The 23,490-nt window shown below is 35.8% G+C and overlaps 1 protein-coding gene across 1 annotated transcript; it reads left to right on the top strand.

Moving 5' to 3' along the window:
- Positions 1-22,502, top strand: LOC134804729 (replication factor C subunit 1). Its single transcript, XM_063777925.1, has 18 exons — positions 1-130; positions 797-898; positions 1,957-2,650; positions 5,854-5,963; positions 6,546-6,674; positions 6,769-7,204; positions 7,687-7,816; positions 7,891-8,018; positions 9,135-9,281; positions 9,922-10,005; positions 10,157-10,305; positions 11,073-11,267; positions 15,066-15,217; positions 15,614-15,722; positions 16,744-16,889; positions 17,423-17,636; positions 18,287-18,481; positions 18,800-22,502. The coding sequence occupies exons 1-18, from the start codon at positions 122-124 to the stop codon at positions 18,896-18,898; spliced, it is 3,228 nt and encodes a 1,075-aa protein (XP_063633995.1). The 5' UTR covers positions 1-121; the 3' UTR covers positions 18,899-22,502.
- Positions 22,503-23,490: the final 988 nt, after the last annotated feature.

Here is a 23,490-nt window from a genome sequence, read left to right as displayed (position 1 = left end):
AAAAAAAATAACGGCGAAGATTCTTAGAAGCGCGAAATTGGTGTATGGTATTAATTTGGTTTTTTACTATAATCTTATTACTTATAAATGATATTATCTTTCCGAGAATCGAAAACCAAAGATGTCTAAGGTATGTGTAATATATTAGAAAAAACCAGTGGCTTTTGGCTTACTGTTTCCTTGGCGCTGTTGCTCGCGTACTGACTTATGTCTATAGTGGTAAAGTAAATGGCATACTATTTGGGTTAGGCTTGTGTCGGTCATCAACTAAGAACTGTTAAGAATGAAATCCCGTCAAGGGCAGAAAGGAACTAAATCTTTTTGCACGCTCTTAATCGGTCTTTAGGTCCTTTAGTTCAGTGGGATTGATGAGCGCTTGACATGAGTGAAACAGAAAATAGACTGAACGAAATGGTTCACAATGACGTTGGCACGAGTGCGAACGAGATAAAAGAATGATAAACAGTCCTAAACCTGAAAAATATGAAAAACAATCAAATATTTTTTCTGTATTTTTTATTTTATTTTATTGTGTCTAGCTTTTTGATGTTTAACCGTCATATAGTATCGTACAACTTGACTCGTAATTCAGTTGCCAAAAATTTTGAACAAAAACTAAGGTAAAATTGATTCATACATTCCCAGCTCTCAAAGACCAAACTGAACTAAAGGAACTAAAAGACCGAACTAGTTCGTTTGACCGATTGACCGAGAGCGGAGCGCTCTCTGTAGTGATCGAGCAGGCACAAGCCTAATTTGGGTTTTACAATACCAAGTTGTTTTGTTTCTGTCGCAGGATATTCGATCGTTTTTCAAGCCTCAGAAAGTGAAAAAACCAATAGCTGAAGATGATGTTGATGTTATACCAGAATCACCTGATGTTGAAATTAAGATTAAGGTACTTATTGTTACTAAATCATATTTTACGGACACCAGCGCATCCTTGACTCTTATTAGCGTACAGTCCTGGGGAGTTCCAGCAAAAATAATATATTCACTATGTCTTATCAATCACCCAATATCTTTAAGCTCTTATTATGTGTAAATACATCTCATTGTCAAAAACAGGTATTTTAACTTTGAGGCGTGGAGGTGTATGTGGGTATCTATGTTAATAATTAATTAACTATATTCAATCTAATTTTAGTCTGTGCCAAGGGTCTCCAAAGATTTTGCCCCTAGTTCCCCAGACATGCCTCCACTTCCCTTTTTGTGGGCTGGATTGTGTGGAATTCGCCTTTTTACGCAGGCTGTTTTGGCAGTCTTGTGAGGAGTAGTTTGTAGCGGTAGTAAAATATTTTTTTTTTGAGAAAAATGTTTTGTAGTATTAATATGTATACCAACAAAAACCATTTATTAAAACTGGCTGATAAGGAACTGGAGTTCATTGTAATGACAAGCTTTTTTGTAGCTTCTGAGCATTTGATTTATGACAGTGCATTCATTCTGTGCAATGTTGATATGTAACTAGCTACTCCTTTAGGAACTCCTAGGGGTTCAATGAAAATGTTGAACAACTGAACAACATTTACATTGTTATTGAAAATACCCATGCGCTTTGAGAACTAGGTAATTATTTCAACAGTGGCAGTTGTCAATGACAATGCACCTGCATTTTGTGTAATGTATATTTGTAACTAGGCGGAAATTCAAACTTGAACATGAAGTTGTGTTTTAGATGCTGTCATTAATGAGAATATAAACTAACAATAAAAGAGGTTTTAACATAATAAAAGATAAATTATAGACTTACCGTAAAAAATGTACAAATTAAATAAATAAAATAGGTACCAATCTTATTATATTTCTGACTTAAACCTTAATGGTTTTAGTTAATATACATTCTGTATAAGTGTTAGTGTATACTTGGACACACTTTATTGGGTTCAATGTTTCTGGAAACCCAATAGTAGTTAGTGTAGTAGCAACAGTCATTTAAAGGAATTTGGATTTCAGAAGAGAGAAAATAGAAAAAAACGAGTGTTGAGTGACTCAGATGAAGAAATATTTTCTACAAAGAAGAAAAAGTCAAATGAAGATAGTCTTAAGACATCGCTGAAAACAAAACATAAGGCCCTTGCTAAAACAGAACTCAAAGAAGTTAAAGCAGCTGACATCTTTGGCAGTGGACCCATTAAAAGAACAGAGCCAAATGTAAAATCAGTCCAAAAAAAAACTGAAACTGGTATTCATTCGGATGATGATTTTGATAAAAGTCTTTTGGAACTTGATAGTACTGAAGAATTAACTCTGAATAATGTTAAAAAGGAAACTACCCCTGTTAAATCTCACAATGAAAAATCAAACATAAACCCAAATTCAACAAAAACTAATACTGATATCAAAAACAACAAATCACTGGAAGTGAACTTTAATGGAAATGGGAGTTTGTCTGCAGAAAACCATGAATCAGAAGCTGTTACACCAAAAGCAAAAAAGAGACACCTTGATTTAACATCAGAGAATACATATGAATCAAAAGAAAATAAAATCAGCAAATCAAAGCAACATGTTAATAAATCAAAGGCGAGTAATACAAATGAGAATGCATCACCAAATGACAAAGATATTTTTGAAGCAACAGATTTGGAACTAGATTCAAGCCAACTAAAAAGCAATAAGAAACTTGAGAAGAGCCTAAATGAGTCTGGTAAGGTTAAATCTTTTATAAAATTTAATGTTTGTTTGACTAGCAGGTTAGGTACGCATCCTAATGTTTAACAGCCCTTGTCACCTGTATTACTAAGAATAAGGGTTGAACATTTCAACTATAAGAGCAGTGTTAAGCACTGGGACTTATGTTATCAATTAATTGAATTATACATCTAATACCTTTAAACGAGCAATAGGCCTGTTGCAAGTAACAAAGAATCATGGAAATAATGGTTTCAACGAAACATATATGTTAATATGATTCTAAAAAATGGCCCAATCTCAGTATAAACTGAAGGATTATTAATATATTCAATAAAATAAAAGTGCAAAATTCTCCAATCGGCCATTTTTACTGAAACGCCAATCAGAAACGTTCCAAACAGTGACGTCATCAATCCATAACATATTTCTTAGAGCAACATAGACAACCTCATTGACCGAAATCTATACGTGGGCACCAAAGAGTTCGAAAGGTGCAAAAAAAATGTTATTTCGCCACTAAACATTTATTACGTCCAAAAAATATTATTACACGATATAAAGTAGATATCTATTTGTTATTACTTAAATAAAATGCTAAATAATACGATATTTCAACAACAAACATTTTTAATTATTTGGCTGAATGGAACTATCATTGCCATGTTGGCTGTCGTAACTAGAAAAAATGAAAAATTAAAAAGTAAAACCGGCGTTCGGTGATTTTCACTCAAAATGTACATGTATCTAAATAATTCATCTTAAACTGCAACCGTGTGAGAGTTTTTGTGTAAAATGAGTTATTGTGATAAATTTTTGTAATGTATTTATCATCCCTAATCGTAATATATGGTGCTGAATTAACAATATCATTCGGATTCAAGGGAAATTCGTAACTGTAAGTATGTAAACAATATCTACCACCCTACCACCAACTAAATAATGACGTCACAAATGGCATGCGAGGCGTTTTCGCGCGAAGTTTAAACTAGCTATAATAAAATGCAATTATCTATGTTAAATCTTATGAGTATAACTGAAATATAGTGTTTTTCGGAACTAATACAAGTGTACCGACGATATTAAAAGGGTTTTCAAAATTTGTCATCAGGCCTATTCTTGTTTATTTATTTATATGTATATTTCGGAAACTCGGAAACGGCTCTAATGATTTCGATAAAAATTGATATAGGGTTTTCGGTGTCGATAATCTCTAGCTAGGTCTTATCTCTGGGAAAACGCGCATTTTTGAGTTTTTATATGTTTTCCGAGCAAAGCTCGATCTCCCAGATGTTATTATTTTATAACTGCACATAACCAGACATAGGATTCTATGGGGCAGAATTGATTGACAGCTAAGGAGTTCCTATATCGATAAACTCAATTATCGATGTTTCTCTCATGTATTAGTGATCGCTCCAAGTTTTGTTTGTAAAAATAAATTTCTATGCAAAGTAACATGAGGGTCATTCCATAATAAACGCTACCAAGGGTTCAAAAATGAAAATTAGTTTAAGAAGTCAACACTAACCTATTTCCATAGAAAACATACCAAACCTTCATGTCAGAAAAAAAAACCGAAAAAAATAACAATTTTTACATGTTTTTCATGTACTTGATCGCAACGTTTAAATGATAGGCATAAAACTAATTTTTTACAGCGATATTGGCAAGACTAATTAGAAAGAAAGTAACTGTAAACTGTTACAAATTTCCCGCAGTTATTTCAGGTAAAATATCGTAATTATATAATTTGTCTTTAAAAATATTAAAAAGCATGGATTAATCGGTTTTTAGAAGAGTATTCTAGACTGTGGTGTCAAAGTAACACCCGAAACGAAAAAGAGATAAAAGTATGTGTAACTTTTCAGGTAATTAACTATAACCAAACATATTTTGCCAAAGAAAGGCTATGATGTGAACCTATGCAAATGAGTAATAATTATTGTTTTAGCGTCTGCTTTAGTGGTATGTTTTAAAGTTTGAAGTTGTGTAACACCCGAAACGTGTTGATCATCCGCCTGTCCGTCCCCGGCTTTTCTCCGTGATGGTTAGTGCTAGAAAGCTGCAATTTGACATGGATACATAAATCAATAATGGCGACAAAGTAATAACACAAAAACTACAAAAAAAAAATTTTTTTTAGGTAAGCTCCTGTACAAAAAATATTTTATTTTTTTTCGACTTTAATCCTGTGATGTGGGGTGTCGTTAGATAGATCTTTCAAAATGAATAGGTTTCACCATCAACCATTTTTTGATTAAGTGAATATTTTCGGAAATATTCGCATCGAAAGAAAAATAATTATCATATCTTCGAGAAACAGTTTTTATTGTTAAGATTAATGTATTTTATAATAATTCAGCATTTATTACTTATGTTTTTAATCGAATTTATTAAAAAGACAATAATTTCAATAAAATGAGCCATCATTTCGTATAAATCTGTCTTAATTTCGTACTCGTAACACCCGAAACGAACCATGAGTAACACCCGAAACAGGTAATTTATTTTATTAAAATTAATTGAAAAGTGATACTAAGTGTTACTTCAGTGTTTCAGTAGACTATACTAACTATTATTACTTGACATAAATAAAACTGGAGGTTACTTGACAAAATTCGCTAAATTATGCATTTTGGTACTGATGGTCAGAAGGTATAGGCCAATTCCCGTAACGCCCGAAACAGCTACTTTTTAATGATTCTCTCGTTATTGCTCTTATACTTTAATTGTATGTGTACAGGAAAAGAAAATATTATCAAAGTAGTAGATGAATCAATAGTTATAACCTCCTAGTTCCTGTTACAATATCGAATAAAACCTTATTTTATGAGTTCAAGTGTAACACCCGAAACGGTGGAATGACCCATGAAACAAAATAATAACTAAATTCCCGTTTTCTTTATTTTAAAGGGTATTTTGAAACTTCACTTATCATATTTTTTTTTAATCTAGCGGTCACATAAAATAGGCTTTGTGTAAACTTTATCACCGACCCCGAAATAATACTACAAATAATATACATTTACAAACGAAACTGGAGGCAGTCACTAGTATTAGGGAAAAGTATCGATAATTGAGTTTATCGATATAATATAGGAACTCCTTAGCTGTCAATAAATTCTCCCCCACAGAATCCTATGTCTGCACATAACACAAGTATGTTGTAGTTAACACATTTAAGTATACTTGATGTTGATTTGTTTTTCCTGTTAGTTCTTACTGACGAAGAACGATATGAACGTAAACGACATTCTGCAGCTTTGTACCAAAAGTATTTGAACAGGTCTGGACCTAAACATTTGGGAGCTAAAACCATTCCTGAGGTATGTATGATTTGTATTTGTTCACTTAATAGATTGTCAATAAATTATATAAAACAATCATAATTGGTTACATGTTAACAAATTCTACACCTAAACCTTCCTCAAGAGTGCTATTGATAGGTGAAAACCGCATGAAATACCGTTCAGTAGTTTTTGAGTTTATCGCAAACATACAAACACATAAACAGACACAGGCGGCAGTGTACTTTGTTTTACAAGGTGTACTGGAGTCAGTTTTCTTAAATGAAAACAACCACAGAAATTAAAAAGAAAGCCTAATGTGTGCACAAGTACAGTAGTCAGCATCAACTATATAGTGATGGCCAAACTGGCCAAATATATTGGAAGATATACTTATTTCTAAAGATTCCGTCACACAGGCACGTTTTCCGGGCGGGGCGTGAGCGTTTTATATGTAGAAGCGGCGCGCCCCGCTCTAGCCCCGCCCGGAAAACGCGCCTGCGTGACGAAACCTTAAAGTAACAACTAACAAGGTTATGCTATGATACGAGTATTTTTGGCCACTTAGGCGGTCACTCTATGTATTTGATGCTGACTTTGCATATTTATTACTTTTTACAGGGTACACCAAATTGCTTAAAAGATTGTGCCTTTTTGTTAACTGGGGTGTTGGACTCCTTTGAAAGAGATGAGGTCGCGGAAGCTATTACGAAACTGGGTGGAACTATCAAAAACTCTATCAGCAAAAAGGTGTATATTTTTTACTACTGGTTTTATTGTTGAAATTATTTTTGGTAGGTACATGAAGTACGTAATAAATTAATAATAATATCAAATGTTTTAGGTAACACACGTCTTGGCTGGAGAGGACGCGGGTCCGGCGAAAATAGCGAAGGCTCAAGACCTAGGAATTAAAATAATAAATGAAAATGAGTTTCTGGAATTAATAGTAGCTTTGTCCAAGGGAAACACGACTGAGAAGACTAAAAGCAAAGATGATATCAAAAAAGAACAAAATCCCATTCCGAAATCAAATAAGGGAAAGCATCATACAGTAAATAAAAATAATCATAAATCTGACACCAGTACAAGCAATGAGAAATCTGTAAAAGATAAAACTAGCCCAAAAGTTAAAAATATCAAAAGCGAAATTGTAGATGTAAAAGTAAAAAAATTGGAAGCAGCTAAAAATCAAAACAAGTCTACTGACCCGGAAAGTAAACCCAAATTAAATACAAATCATATACCCGAAAGTAATATAAAAATGAAATCTACTAATGGTTAGTAAACACTCACTGTTATTTATAGGTATAGTAACGATCCAGAATAAAACGTTATTTCTGCATGGCCATTGAAAAGGAAAAGGAAAAGAATTGAAAGGGCGGACTTGGTTATATTTTAAAACTGTTTAAAAATCAAATCATAGCAGGCCTTAACCCCTAATCCCTGTAACTCGAGCAAATAAATGATATGGTACGTTTCGTCAGAAGAACCACTACACGACACTAACGAGCCATGATATGTTATAAATGTTATAATGTCAATATGCATTAGGTACTAGTAGATCCTAACTTCACATTAACTTTTTCTTCTTATTGGGACTGTTAGAAAGTAACTGGTGTTGTTCTAAGCTAACAGTCACCCGTTAAAATATTTACTCCTGTTACAAGTCGAAACTATGTCCAATCTTCTGTCCGACGACATTTCATGGTGATTTAATTTGGTTTTTCATACTGTGTAGACTAATTAAAACATTTTATAGATTTACAGGTCAGCTCAAGTACAAAACCGGCAACTGTATCGGTGCAGTCTGCAATGTGGGTGGAAAAATATAAACCACAATCACTCAAGCAAATTATTGGACAACATGGGGAAGCTAGCAATGTTAAAAAGTTGGTTGTCTTAACAAGTAATATTTTATTTAAAATGAATAGCAATTTTACTTTTAATCACATGTATTTTTTAGATTATGCAACTGGCTTACTAAATGGTACGTGAATAGAAAAGCGAAATTACCAAAACCTAGTCCGTGGGCGAAAAACGATGACGGAGGATATTATAAAGCAGCTTTGCTGTCGGGACCGCCGGGCGTTGGTATGTACTAATACCTATATAGGTATCACCTCCATAGTTAAGTAGTCCTATGGGACAATAGTTCTGATGCAACAAAATTATTTTTACTTCAAAAACGGTGCCTTCGAATTATAGCAAACATAGATTATATGACAAGCTGCAAGGAGTACTTCATTCAACATAATATCTCAACTATGCCGTCGTTGTACATTTTAGAAGTAAGCACTTTCGTTAAAAACAACATTTCCCTTTTTCCACAGTACACTCGTCCATCAAAATAACGACCCAATACTAGATTAGCCCGCCCTAACTCCAACATGAAAATGATCCACTCTGGTCCATTTGCCATGTCAGTCAATATTTATAATAAAATTCCAAAGTCAATACAGGTAGAAACAAACATAAATAGATTTAAAGTGCAATTAAAGCGACATTTAATTAGCAAAGCATATTACTGTATCCAAGAGTTTTTAAATGAGAACTAGATGTTTTAGTTTAGTTTTAATTAGAATTACGTTGCTATACCCTCGCAGGGTTCATGTTGAAACTGTACTTAGCCCTAAGATCCTCTGTACACATGAAATGCAATAAAATATATGAGTATGAGTATGAGTATAAAGCCAATGCGGCGCGGCGCTGGCTACGTATAAATGCGTTTGACGCTGACTAGTGCGAATTATTTCAATGTGATATAGTTGTAGTTTCGCATCGTTGTTAAAGGTTATTTAAATTCAAAGTGATTATTGTTACAATGGGATGTGGATGCAAGGTTTCGAAATTGCACTCCTTCACCGCAGTGCCAACTTTATAACATGAAGACTGCTAAGGTACCTACTGCAAATTAAGTAGAGGCCTTTGAAACGAATATGTATAAATAATTACACACAGTTGTGTGTTAAATGCTTAATATCCTCGGCTACAGGCTCCAGCTTGGTCGCAGCCTCAGAGCACATGCCCTTACAAGTGGTTATGTATATGTAGTGCCTCACCTCAAACTATGGTGTAGTGGGATACCCGAACTTAATTAACGTTAACGTTCAAAGAGTTATCTTCTTTTCCATATGTGAAATGTATTTAACTGTCATTATATTAACTTCTCGGATAGTTACAAGTTAATTAACAGCATATGAGCACCAGGTAAGACGACGACGGTGACATTGGTGTGCAAAGAGCTCGGGTTCGACGTGGTGGAGTTCAATGCTTCCGACACCAGGAACAAGTCCCTAATCAAGGAACAGATCGGCGAGTTGTTGACCACTACTTCCCTTTCCGGATATGCCAAGGGTACGTCTCCATTATCTTAAGTATTGCGCTTAGGACACTGGATACGATTTGCACGTCGCTCCGATGTTTGAGCGCTCACATGTAAACGACGTGCGAATCGTATCCAGTGTGCTCGCTGATTTGTCGACGAAATTATCAATGTTGTTCGATAAAAACGCTAGTGGACGGTATAGCCCCTAAGACGCAATTAGCCACATTGACCTTACAACCGTTCAATCGGTCGTATATGTTTTTGGGTATTATTACAATAAAATTAATATCTTACATCAGGACATCACCTTCCGAAATTAATTTTCTTGTAATGTTATTTTATTATATTTGGTGCTTTTTACCCGACAGCGCAACGCAAAGGAGGGTAATGTGTTTATCAGTCTATGTATGTTATGTCGAACCACCTGTGTGTGCCTAGACAGGTACATAGACATGTTATGTATGTTATACACATAGTAATGTGTGTTTGTTACTTCGTGGCACCCTAGAGATCAAACGCGTAAGCCGATTTTAATGATTCTTAGCATTACTTACGCCAATCGATTTGTCATTGTCCGAGTGTCACTAAAGACATGAAAACACTTACGGGTGAAACTCGTTATACACACATAGATAACGTAGTCAAATATTGATGGTTGATTATTTACAGGAATGACGGGCAAGCAAGCTGTTTCAAAGAAACATGTTTTAGTAATGGACGAAGTTGACGGTATGGCTGGCAACGAAGATAGAGGTGGGTCATTTACTCACTATCATGCTTAAATGTATCATTCAATTAATTCAAAATTCTAGAACAAGATTAATAAGCTGGGACGAAAATCTCTCTCGGTATGATTATTTGTTATTAAATAAAAAGTATTTAATGTGACTTCTCGGAATTACAGGCGGTCTTCAAGAGTTGATAAGTCTCATAAAGTCAGCATCCGTACCCATTATATGCATGTGCAACGATAGAACCAGTCAGAAAATGAGATCTCTCGTCAATTATTGCTACGATTTGAGATTTAACAGGCCTCGGGTTGATCAAATAAAGGTAAAACGTTTGTGTTTGACTGTTATTTTTATTGGTAAAAGACGTAAAAGTGCAAAAAGTATATTCACAACTAAGTTTATGTGGTCAGAACTCAGAACAATGCAATAAAAAAGTGTCATAGTTGGTCAAACCAAATTGTCGGTAAATAAGAACAAAAAAACTATACTCATCCTTTTATTTTGGGTGCTAGTACTAGTGTAAGACAAAGATAGTATCATTCTCTCTGTCTATGTTTGAAATGTGATAGTCCTATGACAAACTATACCTATGCATTTTTAATCTCTTCTTTTAAAATAATCTCGCTCCGAAATAATACAGAAGTTAAAATAAATAACGCTGAAAGCATACTTCGCATAGCAAGTGAGCAAGCATTATACTTGTACTTTGCTACTACAAAACAGTGTGCAAAGTTCTCTATGTTGAAACGAAGTGTTGGGTGTGTCACACCAGATTAGAGTTACCTGCGTTAAAGTCAAAGTTAGGTATCTCGCTACGCTCAGGTTTCCTTATTAGGGCCACTTGCACCATTCCTGTATTCCGGGGCTAAGCGGTTAACCTGTTAAGCCAGTGTCAAATCGTACTGGTAACCATGGTAACTCCAGATTTAACCGGTTAAACCCGGGTTAGTAGAATGGTGCAAGTGGGGCTTAGAATCGCTACGATCGTGATTGATTTTTCACTTTCTCGCAAGTCAAAATCAGCTGTCACAGCAAAACGCAAGTTGGCATGAAGAAGTATACATTATATTAGCGGTGTCTCTTGTACAGGCGGCGATGATGTCGGTGTGCTGCAAGGAGGGCATCAAAGTGCCGGGCGAGGCGCTGTCGCACCTGATCGTGGCCGCCAACCAGGACGTGCGCCAGACGCTCAACCTGCTCTCCATGTGGGCCGTGGACCGCGACCGCGCTGACGCCGACCGCCTCGCGAGAGACGCCTCGCACACTAAAAAGGATATCAAACTGGTAAGTGCACCACTCACTGCTCATTTCTAGTTCGATATTGTTGCTGCATGTACTACCATAGCATACAAATATTACATACATATATGGCTTGCTTGAAACATATTAGTATTTAACCTTATTGCTACGCACCAAGTTGTTCTGGAAATATTCCTCAAGTCGACACCCAAAGGGCTTATGTATTTGTAAGACAGGGATAAAACATAAATTAACCAATTGAGGCGTGTAAAGTTTTATGAATAGTGGAACAAAATATCCGAACATTATAGTTGAAAGTGTTCGAAAAGCCATGCTAATATTGCTAATGCAAAAGTAAAGTCGTCGTCTACTAAAGCTTTATGCTATGCTTTTAATGTGGCCATGACAGGAGTCATTTTAAAGCGCGCGAGTTGTTTTGTTTTAACCAACTTTTAAATTAAGTTATCAATATTCAATTAAATGTTATCATACGAGATCGTCAGTTACTTTTCCTTATATTACATAATTAATTACAATGTCTATTTTGCGTTGCGGATTTACTTACCCAATTTATGTCTCGTATTATAATCTTAGCAAACGTTTAATATATTAAAAATTGCATGTAGAATAACATACGCGGCAATGCGAGTCTGGAGTAGCATAGGATATGTTAATGCAAACATGATGCAAAGCGAAATGTTAAATTGTAAATTATAATTTAATTTCTGCATTGCGACTGCAAATGGAAGCTGTGCGTATTCTGTGTGAGGTGTGAGCAATGTGAACTGCAAAACATACAGCATGTATAATTGTTTGTTTAGTCAATTCCTTTTTAACCGAGCGAACGCGAAGGTGAACAATCTAGTTTGGAAAAAAATGCTGTTGCATGTCGGTCTGTCCGACTGTTCTCCTGTCAAGTCTCAATAGATTTTCTCGAAATTTTGTGTGCAAGTTCAATAATTATATGGAACTAGCTTCGGCCCGCGAATATCTCTGCATGGAATGATGATGACGATTGATAAAAACTATCCTATGCTCATAATACCCGGGCCTCAAACTATCTCCATACCAAATTTCATCTACATCGGTTTAGTTCATTGATATAGAATAAGAACTGGATACCCAATCAGCCGCAAAAAATGGCCCCGCAAAAGTAACGTTAAAACAGATCACGCGTTACTTTTTCGTTTAGTCTTGTATGGACCGCTCAAATGTGAAGTTGTCAACAATGTCGTAAAATGGTCGTGAAAATATGCAAAAACAACAAAGATAAAACAAGGAAAAAGCATGGAATGCATTTCTTTCGGTTAGTTCTTTGGATAGCATTACATAATTTATGTAATCTGGTGGTAATTTCATGGTTTTGAATAAATTATTTTGTTAGTCCCAAAGAAGGGATGTGAAGGAACAAAAATCTAATGAGTCGATGTGAGGTCAATACTTTTTTATTTTTATATGGAATTCATAAGATATAATATTATGTTTAAATTCAAGATTTCCAAGAAAACCTATGCGACGTGCAGAGTGGACTGCTATTATAGCAAGAGATAGGGGTGATGCAGTTTTAAACAAGGCAAAACGGCACTTGTGTGTTCGGCCCATTTCCCTGTTTCCGACATATACACGACCAATAAGGGCTTACATCGACTAACTGTAAATGCTAAACCTGTCTGAACACAGTGACGACCACAGGATTTTTTTGATAAAGACCATAACCAATCAGTACCAGTACTACCAGTAGCGACCTGAATGTCCCCGTGCACTATATTGCAAAGAACGAAAGTGCGAAGAGTATTATATAGATCTAAAATACACAGTTATTTAATAAATTGAATTTATTTCAAGGAAAATAGTATTTAAAGACGTATACTTAGTTATTAAAAATAAATTTGTTTTATGATAACTTACACGGGTTGTTACCATGAATTAATTTTATTTGAACTCCCGATCAAATTAAATTTGTTTAATTTATTACTTTGGTTTTTCTGTACAGTAATACCTATTAAAATGTACCAAAGAGACTCCATTCGTTCATTATTCTCGTTTGACGTTGTTTGACGTAAATACAAAGGTGAAGTTACGTTTAGTGCCATCGGACTTAAAGTTTTAACAGTGTTGGTAGTAATGTTTACAAATTTGACACTTAATGCTTACGGCAGTAAGTTCTTTTCCGTACAAAACATTTATCTTGACTCAAAATTTACGTAAGCGTTTTTATCATCAATGCAAATTTGCCGCTAATGTCATTCTGACCCACATTTTGTTGACGTTTGTGTTCCGCTCTGTGTGTCTATTTCTAATATTAAGTCAGTGGTTTAGTTGTTTAAGCGTGAAGAGGTAACAGTCAGAAAGAGTCACTTTCGCAGTTAGGTAGGTACAAATAGGCATTCGTAGGGAATCGATTGCCGATCCAGTTTTTGAAATGAAATATATCTTTCAAAATGGCGGAGCCATGAGGCCTACGCGAAGTCCAGCTCACATAGTAGTATTATTCCAACTGCCAATGCGAAGACACTAAGCAAAGCACAATGAATGCCTATACGACATTACTTAGTACCAATAACTAATGTATAGGTACTTAAGACACACAAAATGCATAACTCACTACATGAAGACTCTCCAGCAAATCGCAATTTAACTATTTTAACTAGTTTTTAACCCTCGACGCAAAAAGAGGGGTGTTATATGTTTGACACCAATGTCTGTCTGTCTGTGGCATCGTAGCTCTCCAACGGATGGGACGATTTCTATGCGTTTTGTTTACGTGAAAGCTAGTTTTCATGCGTTGGTTCTTAGCTATGTTTCATAGAAATTGATCCAGCATTTTGAAGAATATCAGCTCTTTTCCAAAATGATGTAAGGCTTTTTTGCCACAAAATCAATTTTGTTGGCATATAGCGTAGGGGGTTCTTATATTTTTTCATTTAATAGTTATTATCATGATCTACTATGATCGGAATAAGTATTGTAACATAACGTTATCAATGAATTACACTGAGAATTAGTGCTGCATACAGGCTGCATAAGCGTAAAATGTATTTTAAATTTGTTATTAAGTAGATTATCGATATTTGACATCGTTTACGTAGCTATATGTAGATAACGAAACAATCTTGTAAAGCTGTACTATAAGAGGGAAGAAATATTATTGAAATAGATTTTGCTTACTTGTATTGCCCTGCGACTTATTTGAAAATGGAGAAGAAAAAAACACTATTATTGAATTTAAAAATTATACATATATACTTAGTCATGAAATGCGATGAAAAAGCAATTAATGATTAATGTTTGTTAACAATAACATTTGCGGCTGCTGTGTGCCGTGGCGACTGATCCTTTTCCGCAATGTGGGTGGTGCACCAACCACGAGTCACATAACTCACGTCTCATGTAGCTAAGGTTGCCAAATGCGCGCGATCGCTGTGGGCATGTCAATACGTCTTTGTTTTAGATACATACCATTATGCCGCCTGTTTCGACGCTGCCAGCTTACACGAGAAACCTTTTACGTACACACACTATATGAATGGAATTTATTCTCAAAGTGGCTATGCACTTTTGCAGCTCGCTGTACTTATGATGCTTACATTGTGTTCTCTCAGTAGTGGGTTAGTGGATTAACTTGACTTTAGGAGGTAAATTGGGTCCGACTTAAAGTAGGACTAACGAACATTCTTTATTAAGTTCCTAAATTATTTATAAGGTTCTCTTTATGTCTTAATGTTAAAAACGCCTTACGGGCCTCTAAGTGTCCTGAATGCTGATGATAGTAGCAGCCAGAAAATAATAAAGATTTTATTTACGAAATATTTTTAGTAATGAGTGCGACCGGCGTTTTCACAGGGGCCTTGGGAAGCCATACGCAAGGTGTTCTCTGCGGAAGAACATAAGAGCATGAGCATTCACGACAAAAGTGATCTGTTCTTCTACGACTACAGCCTCGCGCCGCTGTTCGTGCAGGAGAACTACCTGCAAGTCGCGCCACACTGCCCCAAGTAAGAGTGCACACCGAGTGGACGCTCGAGCGGGGCGCGGCGTGCGAGCGACGTTCATACCAATCCAATGCAAACGTATGCGAGCGTCCTCAAAGCGCGATCAGATCTCTTTTCCGCTTGACGCCACGCTGTCCGCCCCGCCAAACGCTACTCTAAGATGTTTGCCTCTGAGGCCGTACCCTTAGTACGCCTTTGTAGAGTTATTGAACTATCACTTACCCGGTAGCTATTTATTTCGCCTTTTATCGAAACGGACCGCTACCCTTCAGTTACAGATTAACCTTCATTTCAGTTATAAATGCTACGCATGAAAAAAAACAGTGAACATAATACAGTAGGCTGTAAAAAATCTTTATTGGGAATCGGCATGGGATTGAGTATAAATGTGTGGTTTAGGCATGAGGTGCTGGAGCGGCTCAGCAGGGCAGCCGACAGCATCAGCGTCGGAGACCTCGTCGAGGCGAGGATTCGCGGCAGTCAGGCCTGGAGCCTTCTGCCCATGCAGGTTTGTAGACTGTAGTACATATTCATCATCACCACCACCCTACATTGGCCTATGCAAATTGCCTCAATAATTAATTGTTCCTATACGTAATATAATAATCATTATCAGTATAATTATATAAACTACACGCCAGATATCGTAGCTAGAAAGGTGATAATCCTCGCCTTTGATCGTTACATTTCCCCGGTTAAGCAAAATGGAATGTGACATTGTATGCTAGAATAGATGAGTGTTGTATGACATAATCTAATACGAGTTTTTAATTATCTGAATGTAAATATTTTTAGGCAATTATTGCGTATACCCAATTTTTTTGCTTAAAATCGTACGACAAACCGTTACCATGTGAATAGCCCTTTATTACGATAAAAGATAACAACAGCAACACCTCTAACTGCACATCGGTGGACCTTATTGCAAAATGCATAAGTGTGGGCGGTGGTACCAGTAGGTTCAGGATGGTAACATCATGAAGCCCAACCGATGATGAAAATTTGTATTTCTTTGATATTACTACATATTTATACTGCGTTATTATCTTTAATGAGATGAAAAATCTATAGTTCGTTTTTTTAGCATTAGAAATAAGGTAAACAATCTTGACGTGTCTTTTAATTGAAAAACACATTTTAAAAATAAGTTACGTCAAATATGTAACAATTATGAATCTAATACGATTATTTATATTCTTCTGCTTTCACAAGTAATAGTTACTAATTTTTAAAAGGCGTTTTTCAATTAAAATACATGTCAAGATCGCTCACCTTCTTGCAAGTTCTTTCTAATGCTAAAAAAACGAACTATAATGTAACAACAAAGTTGATCAACTATTATATCAACTCATACATATGCTTATTCCATATCCATCGTCTGTGTACTATAATTTGTGAGGGAGCTAGGTGGGAGGACCCTCATTTTACGAGGTGTTGTAAATGAAATGCAGGTACCAGGGACGGCGATGTATTAATTGATATAAATAAAACTATCTTTATATCTTTATCATTATGATGAATGTGTGCAGGCGATGTACAGTTCAGTGATCCCCGGGCACGTGATGGCGGGCCACGTGACCGGCCAGATACAGTTCCCGGGCTGGCTCGGCAAGAACTCGCGCAAGAACAAGATGCACCGTCTCTGCCAGGAGATCCACGCCCACACCAGGCTCAGGTTACTTCACACATACATATTATTATACTAATAACTAACTAAATATTCTCTATGAAAACAAAGTCACCAATAAATTTACATTGTGTATAAATGTAGCAACAGACGATCTTAACGCTATTGGCGATCTCATCCAGACAATTACAGGGTAGTAGAAAATAAATAAGTTACATTACAACATATTAATCTCAGCATAGTTATTTTAACCTTTAACGTACAAAAGAATTGACTTCACAAATAAGTATGCCATCAATGCCATCATTTTATGGCTTAAATCATAAATAAATCATAAATCATTTATTTTTCGTGATAAACTTAAGTATAATATTTAATAATATTGGCAGTCCCACTTCGCCAAATATCTCATTTATAGGTAAGGTATGCCTATAATAGGTATTTAAATTGTAAGACGCTATCAAAATAATAACTCATTAACAATAACTTTGTTTAATTATTACTATTATTAGTATTAATAATTGATTCCCCTGCTCCATTGTGAGTATTATGATAATATAATATGTAACGTTAATGTCCAGCACGTCGGGTTCGAAGTCGTCTATATTCCTGGACTACTGCACGCACCTGCGCGACGCCATAGTGACGCCGCTCGTCCGAGACAAGAGCGACGGCATCGCGCACTCCCTGCAAGTGCTCGAGGCGTACCATCTCTTGAGAGACGATTTGGAATCATTAACTGAAATGTCACTATGGCCCGGCCAAAGGAATCCAATGATTCTAATAGATTCGAAGGTAATATTAAACACGTCAATGAGAGAATCTTATTTTTATTGTCATCACTGCCATCGCAAATGGGCCCAAAGATTACCAGTTCGCCGGACGATATCAGCCTGTCAGTTGTTCGGAGCTGTCAAATTTTGTGTTTAACTGACAGGCTAATATCGTCCGGCGAGCTGGTATTCAGTTGGCACCTCGGCGTTTCCTTGAAAATAAGATGGTATATTATTATGCAAACCATCTGTATGTTCTTCAGGGTCACTTTTTAAAACCTGTTTTATGACATTTTGATGTGCTTTGTGTGGTAGTTATAGATAAGCCCTTTACTAAGCGTGTTAGTAGAACGTGGTATACAATGTCTTTTAACAAATTATTCTACTATTGTCCTCTGTGTGACGGGAGAGAATAACAACGAAAAATAGTTTATACACCCAAACAAGCTCAAAAGCATTGAAAACGGATTTTTGTATGGTACTTCTAAAAATCCTTTTTAAATTGCATTTACATTATTTTGATTTTGTTATGTCCAAACTATTTATTACTTGGCCGATTATAAACAGGCTCGTTTCTGTATCTCTCATTTTGATCTACTGCCGTGTTTTTATGGCGACGGTCATAACGGGCGTAATCACATAATTAGAAAATGTGTAATAATTGTCCTGCAGGTAAAAGCGGCAATGACCCGCACGTACAACAAGAAAGCGATGGCGCTGCCGTACGCGCCGGGGCAGGTGAAGCGCGCGCGCGCCGCCGACGCCGACGACGGCGCGCCCGCCGATGACGACGCCGACGACGACGCCGACGTCGACGCCGACCACGAGCAAGATGACAGCGACCCCGAGAATGACCTTCTCATTAAGGTACCTTCACTTTACATTCGTAACTATAAGGGTATTTACACATTGATTAGTGTTTAGTGTGAGTTCATACATTTGCTACTAAACGCAAGTAGCAAATTAACGCAAGAGTGGGTTTCATTTAAATCACAAACAATTAATAGTTTTGTCTAAACGGGGCTTGGCAAAACAATGTATCTGCTTAAAATCAGCATAAACACAAATTAGACAGAGTTAAGTAAGTTAAAGCAGGTGAATATAGTAGGCATAGTTGTTTGTTAATTGTTAGCATATACATATATAGTACATATTACTAATCAGATTTATATTAATTAATTTCAGAAAAAAAAGAACAATGAGAAAACTGGAGGTAAAAAAGATGAAGCTGGTACTAGTAAAGACAAGCCTAGTTCGAGCAAAGGCAAGGGAAAGAAGAAGTAGTTAACTGTAGTAAACACTCCATAGTCCCGCCTGATAATCCGCCCATTCATTCCAGCAATATGATATAATGTATTTCGGGTCTATAACTATCATGATCAATTTTACGATTGACCGCTAAGTAACAACTAGTTCATGAAGTAGTTGTGCATCTTACTCAATCAATGTATCTTTGCTAAGATGTACCTGTGTAAGAAGTGGAGCCACCCAGATTTTTGATGCAGGTTGTTTCAGCTTCAGCTTCGGCGACGTCTGAGGTTAATAACTGTTTAAGTTTTGGCCCTAAAGTCACGTTTGGTATCATTGTCAACTAAATCAAAAGATGTAGAACATACCTTTAATCTAAATCGGTTCAGCGGTTATTGATTCCCCATACAAACTTCCACCACCTTTTTCACACTTACACTTAAAGGATGATTTGTAGAATAAAAACTATCCCATGTCATTTCCCGGGACTATCTATAACAAACTATTTTAACTAAATAGGGAATATTACGCGAAATTCTGCGTAGGGGGCGCTACTACCACAAACCATCACAATCTGAGGGTCTACCGCGAAACAAGAAAATCGAAATTTCCTTATCTAACCTCTCTATCACTCGAGCGATAAAGAGGCAGATAACTAAATATCGATTTTCGCGTTTCCCGGTAGACCCTTTGTAAACAAATCGCATTGATGCATCAATGTCATATTTTATTGTCTGTGAAAACTTGTCAAAAAACTGGTTAATGCACTGTATGTATAAGTTACTCTATGGTTTACTATAGGCACTAGTAATGCACTCTGGCGGCAGAATATTGCAGTAATACCCCCTATTGGTTCAGCGGTGTAACCGTGAAGAGGAATTTAAAGAATAGTACAATTTTGTTTTTACCTCGGAATGGTGTTGATATGATACCTACCATAAATGAATTCGGCATTCCCGATATATGTATACGAAAACGATACCGAACTTGGCCTAGTAGCTTAAATGATGTAGACGCCCCCCTCCCCCACACACTCAAAATTTACATCAAAAATCTTGGTGGGTTCTTAAAGCAATCCCTGGGACCAATCTTGCCAAAGGAAATGTTCGGTTCGCGAAACGCGGTATTTCATCGGCTGCAACGACCACTATATTCGTTACCGAAACGAGGAAGTGATTGGCTGTCCCATTAAATATTTTCTAAAACACACTGTTGTTAGATCCCATGTGAATTACGTAGGTTCTATTCGTTCTGTTCCTTGCTTTCCAGCTATATTCACTTCTTGCTAATCTTTGGCGGTAGGTATATCTAGAGGAAACTCTTTTTTGGAACTAATGTAACTACTTATAGTTTATGTAGTAATCTAATAATTATACAAATCACAAACATCACACATGTAATTATTTTAGGGTAGACGGATAATCGCTCTGCCGAAATAATTAATAAGGTTTACAAAATCGTATAGTTAACATGAAATTAAAAGTTCGTTAAAAACATATGGCATTATACCTCTAATTTAGTTCGAGCTTTCTTTACCAATATTCGTATTAAGCGGCATACGCATTGTCTATAGTTTATTCAACATAAGTGGCCCCCAAAAGTGGCCCCCATGTTTAAAATTCATTTGTTTACGTTACATACGTTACGTTACGTCACTAATTTACATATGTGTACCAAATTTCAACTTAATTGGTCCAGTAGTTTCCGAGAAAATAGGCTGTGACCGACGGACAGACAGACAGACGCACGAGTGATCCTATAAGGCTTCCGTTTTTTCCTTTTGAGGTACGGAACCCTAAATAAAATAATCGTTGAAAAAAAAGTAACTCTACCGCTCTAACTTTTGAAGCATGGGTCCAAAATATATGAAAAAAAATCGTAAAATAAAAGCTTAATAAATACTTTAAATTAAAACTAAAGCGAACATGACTGGTCCAGCCGTTTTTGAGTTATTGAAAAAGACTTCTCTTCTTAGTAAAAAAACAAACAAAACGATGCGTAGGTAAGTTACCTTCGTACGTTTTTTTATAGAAATATTATTGAAAATAGTACAATTTTGTTTTTACCTCGTAATATAAGAAATATAGATGGATTGATATAGAAATATGCTCTTGGTCGATTTTTTTTATGTATACAGTCTTTCCTGTTTATGGTGTGTTAGGCTGGCCACTCACGTTCAGTTACCCTAATATGTTTCACCAATTCTCATTGTCACTTAAAACATCAAGTTTAGAAGACGTAATTACAGTTGACAGTTACATAATAGTTATATGTACAACAAGAGATCAAAGTTTGATATTTCTTCGAGTGCTTATTTTGAGTCCCGTGCAAGCGAAAGATTCTATAATCTTATCTTTAGAATCTTGAGCGTAGTAAGGGACTCAAAAGCGCACGAGATGTAAATAACTTTGATCTCGTGTAGTACACAAAATGTTTAACCTGAGCAGTGAGAACATACCTATTAGACAACTTGAAAAATGTAATCCTTCTTCATCACTTAATACCTGCACTCATGTTTTCTTAAGATATACAAACAATTAAGTTTAATTACCGCAATCGAACACGAAAACAAAACGTAATAATACATTTCAGTAAAATAATATGGAAATAACGAACATCAACTGACACTTCAATCGACAATAATTTTTTTGTAAAAATAAAACTTTGTAAGATACGGTCCGAATTGCGTATACGTACTATTTGTCAACTAAGGTAGAAATTCTTAAAAGTAAAATAATTAATTTTGCGTAATAATCTGTGTATTTTTTGAGTTCATTATTTTAATTGTACAATAAAATACCTAAAATATAATATTTTATCAGTTTTTATCAAATCTTAAACATTATTTTTATTAATTAATTATTAAGAATTCATACTCGTACGTGGTTTAGAACGATGCGGTCTGAAGTTTTTCGGGGGTCTATTATAAACCGTCAATATACTGTTGAATGTCGTTTTAACTTTTTTTGTCTGTTTCTTTTTGCTAACAGTGTGAAACGGACAGAGATAATAGAACCCAAGTATTTCGAACTTGTATTAGACCCCGCATATTGAAATGACATTTGACTATAAAGGTCACTTGAATGTCATTTTGTCTCACTCAGTGAGCAAAATCGCATTTTTCTCACTGTTTTTAAGAAGCAAAGTACCCTTGTTCGAGCTGCTGAGGTGAAAAACTCTTTTACAGTACATATGGTCCTATTTTCCCGCACTAGTGCGTAAAATAGCACTTTTCGTGCGTATGTCAAAAGTTTAAATGGCCATATGTACTGTAAAACGTTGTACCATACACGTGCGAATAGGTAATTCGCAACTCGTGTCGATTTAAAACACTCCCTTCGGTCGCGGTCGCGGTCCGCACTTGTATCGTAAATAACTATTATCGGATAGTAAAAATGTTTTGTTAAAACTATAGACAAAGGTAGCTGCAAACAACTGAAGTAGATGGCTCTGAACGGCGTTATATGCTTTATGGTATTATGGTTACTGGTTTGTCAAACAGCGCCAGATAACCTAGTTGCCGCATAATGTACGGCGCTGTACAGAGTGTACAGGTACAGGTGTCAAATTTGCGACCAAGGTAGAGTCGGCGCGGAAAGAGAAAGAAAGTGAAATGCATGGGGTCCAATACATTCTAAAGGGGCCCACTGATTAACAGTCCGCCGGACGGTATCGGCCTGTCAGTTAGAACAAAATTTTGACAGTTCCGAACAACTGACAGGCCGATACCGTCCGGCGGACTGTTAATCAGTGGGCCCCCTAAGACTTCTCTTTCCGCACAGACTCTATTTGACGCAATTGTACGCGTCTTTGTATTATTTGTCTATGTTAAAAACAATGATGGATTGATATAGAAATATGCTTTTGATGCACAATGCTTGTGTTGCTTACAATCGGTAAAATCGTTAGTGGCAGCTTAATAATGTTATAAATATGTACAACAACAAATATTGTAGCTTGACAAATCGCTGGCCCAATATTACAGGGTTCTATGTTACATTTTCATTTTTCAAGATACATAGTTGAAATTCGACTTATGTCACTGTGACTGTTAAAATTTCAGTTCGATAAAAGTGAAACATAGAACCCTGTAATATTGGGGCAGCAAAATTTCAATCAATGTTATTAATATTATTGTAAAAAAATCGTGTTTAGTTATTTTGGTTATGAGTTGTCTTAATGAGAATGAGTATATATGTACCTACGTTTGTGTCAACCCTAACTGTAATTGTGTACTAACTGATTATACTAGGTACTAGATTTAAATAAAACGAAGCATCATTTCATTGTGATTTTTGTTATTATGTACAGTTAACGGATTTTTACCTACAAACAAATCAACCGCGGTCAATCGAAATCATTGACGTATTTATTTTAATTATTAATTAGTCGTTATTTTATATTTTTAATTAAAGTTTCCTTTTACGGCTTTAACGAAAATTGAACTTAATAGCATAAACTAATATTTATTTATTTTTAGATGTCTCAAACGTAACGTGGTCGCAAGTAAAACTGGTTAAACATTAAATTTACCTGCACGGGTGTTTTAGAATTGTAAATGTGATTTATAAATTATATATTTTTCAACTGCGCGTGGTAATCACGTTTTTGTGACACAATGGAAGGGA

The sequence above is a fragment of the Cydia splendana genome, chromosome Z (genome assembly GCF_910591565.1).
Source record: "Cydia splendana chromosome Z, ilCydSple1.2, whole genome shotgun sequence".
Lineage (NCBI taxonomy): Eukaryota > Metazoa > Arthropoda > Insecta > Lepidoptera > Tortricidae > Cydia > Cydia splendana.
The sequence above is the reverse complement of the archived record's forward strand: the minus strand, read 5'-3'. Positions and strand labels throughout refer to the sequence as shown.